The sequence below is a fragment of the Sphaeroforma arctica genome (genome assembly GCF_001186125.1).
Source record: "Sphaeroforma arctica JP610 unplaced genomic scaffold supercont1.682, whole genome shotgun sequence".
Classification (NCBI taxonomy): domain Eukaryota; class Ichthyosporea; order Ichthyophonida; genus Sphaeroforma; species Sphaeroforma arctica.
In genome coordinates, this window is record NW_014039876.1 from 12,104 (window position 1) to 14,264 (window position 2,161).

Genomic DNA, 2,161 nt, shown 5'->3' on the forward strand with positions numbered 1-2,161 from the left:
CTTATAGCAGTTATAATTCGTTATGTTTATATGAAAATTGATTTTAATTCGTCAATGATATGCTCGGCGAACTTTTTTGGCGCGGTTTGATTGTGATCGCGTTTCCACCACATATCGCCTATCGGTCATTTCCACAGTTTGCTTCAGATATTCATTTTAGTAGTAAATAAATATATAGCTATTTACTACACCTCCAGGCTCCAACTGCAGTGTAAAGTAAGAGGGGTACACAATAGCGACTATAGATACAAGTGTAAGCATATATAGACATACATACATAGACCAAGACGTACATATAACATGCCGCCCAAGAAGAAGGCTGCGGCCGTGGTGGTCAGTAGTGATAGCGAGGTTGAGATTGTGCCGAAAAAGAAGATTTCAGCAAAAGCTAAGGCTAAACCAGTCGGTGCTAACCCGTTTGCGGTAATCACGGATTGAGTTCTATTTCCAACTTTGGTTTGTTGAATGATTCTAGTACGATAGATGTGATGATTCTAAGTGCAATTTGCCGTAACATGATCATGCTAGCTACCACTATATCATGTAACTCTTATTCATATGAACTGATCCAGGATAGTGAGAGATGTGATGATTCTAGATGAACTTTGCCGTAACATGATCATGCTAGCTACCACTCTATATCATGTAACTCTTTCAATTCATATGAACTGATCCAGGATAGTGAGAGATGTGATGATTCTAGACGAATTTACCGTAACATGATCATGCTAGCTACCACTCTATATCATGTAACTCTTTCAATTCATATGAACTGATCCTGAATAGCGATTTTGGCGGACGCTCTCCGACTTCGATTCTAGAATAGGACACACACCTGAGTGGTGTAGTAGAAAGTCTTATCCTGGAAGTTGTACTGTATAGTCATCGTGATATGGACTCAGTAGTATGTTGGTTTGGTTATTGCATAGATCAATTAAAAAACACATGCTCCCACTTGCACTCCTGATCAGCTTCGTCGTTGGCAGGCCTTCACGCAACATCCCGCAATTAGATAAGGAGAATACTCATGCTGGCATCATATTCATAGTTATTCGAAGCACTGTGTGTGTTCTTGGAATATAATTCCCTTTGTGTTGATATCTAGTCAGTTTTATTATCTGACAGTGTGCTGCGAATTCATCGCATTGCTGCGTGTCTTAATAAGCGATCCTTATATGTGCTTCCACCTTTATAAAAGCAACTTGTTCGTTGGTCATAGTAGACCGTTGTACCATTTTGTTTTCGTACATATGTGTGAAGTTACGACTGTTGTGAACGTCATAACGGTACAAGCCAATTGATACACTTAAAATGAGGTTGATTTTTTCTCATCCTGCACGTACAGGAAACAAACCACATTTCCCTAAAGTGTTTGTATTGGGGGACTAAATACGTGTGCAGCTGTAGACATTCTTATCGACGGGGGAGTTCTAACAAGTTGTTGCGCTTACGGAAGAAGTACAGTAGTTTCCATCAACCTTGAAATCTCGCTATCACATTGATTGTCTGCTTTCTCCTGAACTCCTGAAACTGAGGCTTGCTGTGACAATGTAATATCGTCTGAGATGATGTTAGTATACTTCTCAATAGGCCATCTGCTCAGTGTAAAACCCTTTGTGGTTATTCTCGCGAGTCTACACATCACCTCGGTTGCCGCAGGACTGTATCTCTCCTTGGCAATACTTACAGTAACTAAACCTTTAGAAGAATCATTGTTATCGGTTAAATTAAACCCTCTCATACGGCTTTGGCCACACTGTGCCCCACCCAACAGATTGCGGTGGGCAAGAAAAAAGCGAACAATCCATTCACCGCCGCCGCCAGTGCAACCAGCAAAGCTTCAGCAACCAAGAAACCAACTAAAACAAAGAAGGCAGAGGCACTCAGGGTAGAGAGCGACGACGACGATACCTACAAACCCTCACCAGTCAAGCTCAACCGCAAGAAACGCTCAGACGATGCTTCGGCGTTCTTCAGTGACAACAGCGACAGCGACTTCGACCCTGGCACGGAGAAGGCTGAGAGCAGTGAGGAGGAGGCGGCACCAATGTGAGTGGTTGTGGATGAAGTTATGCGTACATGCCAGTGCATGCTTTGTTTGAGCTAAAATATTGGCAGTAACTCTCTCTCTCTCTCTATCTGTGTGTGTGTGTGTCTATAG

The 2,161-nt window shown here is 42.3% G+C and overlaps 1 protein-coding gene across 1 annotated transcript; it reads left to right on the forward strand.

Moving 5' to 3' along the window:
* Nucleotides 1-261: 261 nt before the first annotated feature.
* Nucleotides 262-2,053, forward strand: SARC_08020 (hypothetical protein; the record flags this gene model as incomplete). Its single annotated transcript, XM_014298014.1, has 2 exons — nt 262-423; nt 1,775-2,053. Exons 1-2 carry the CDS (start codon nt 301-303, stop codon nt 2,051-2,053), a joined length of 402 nt encoding a protein of 133 aa, XP_014153489.1. The 5' UTR covers nt 262-300.
* Between the last annotated feature and the right edge of the window lie 108 nt (nt 2,054-2,161).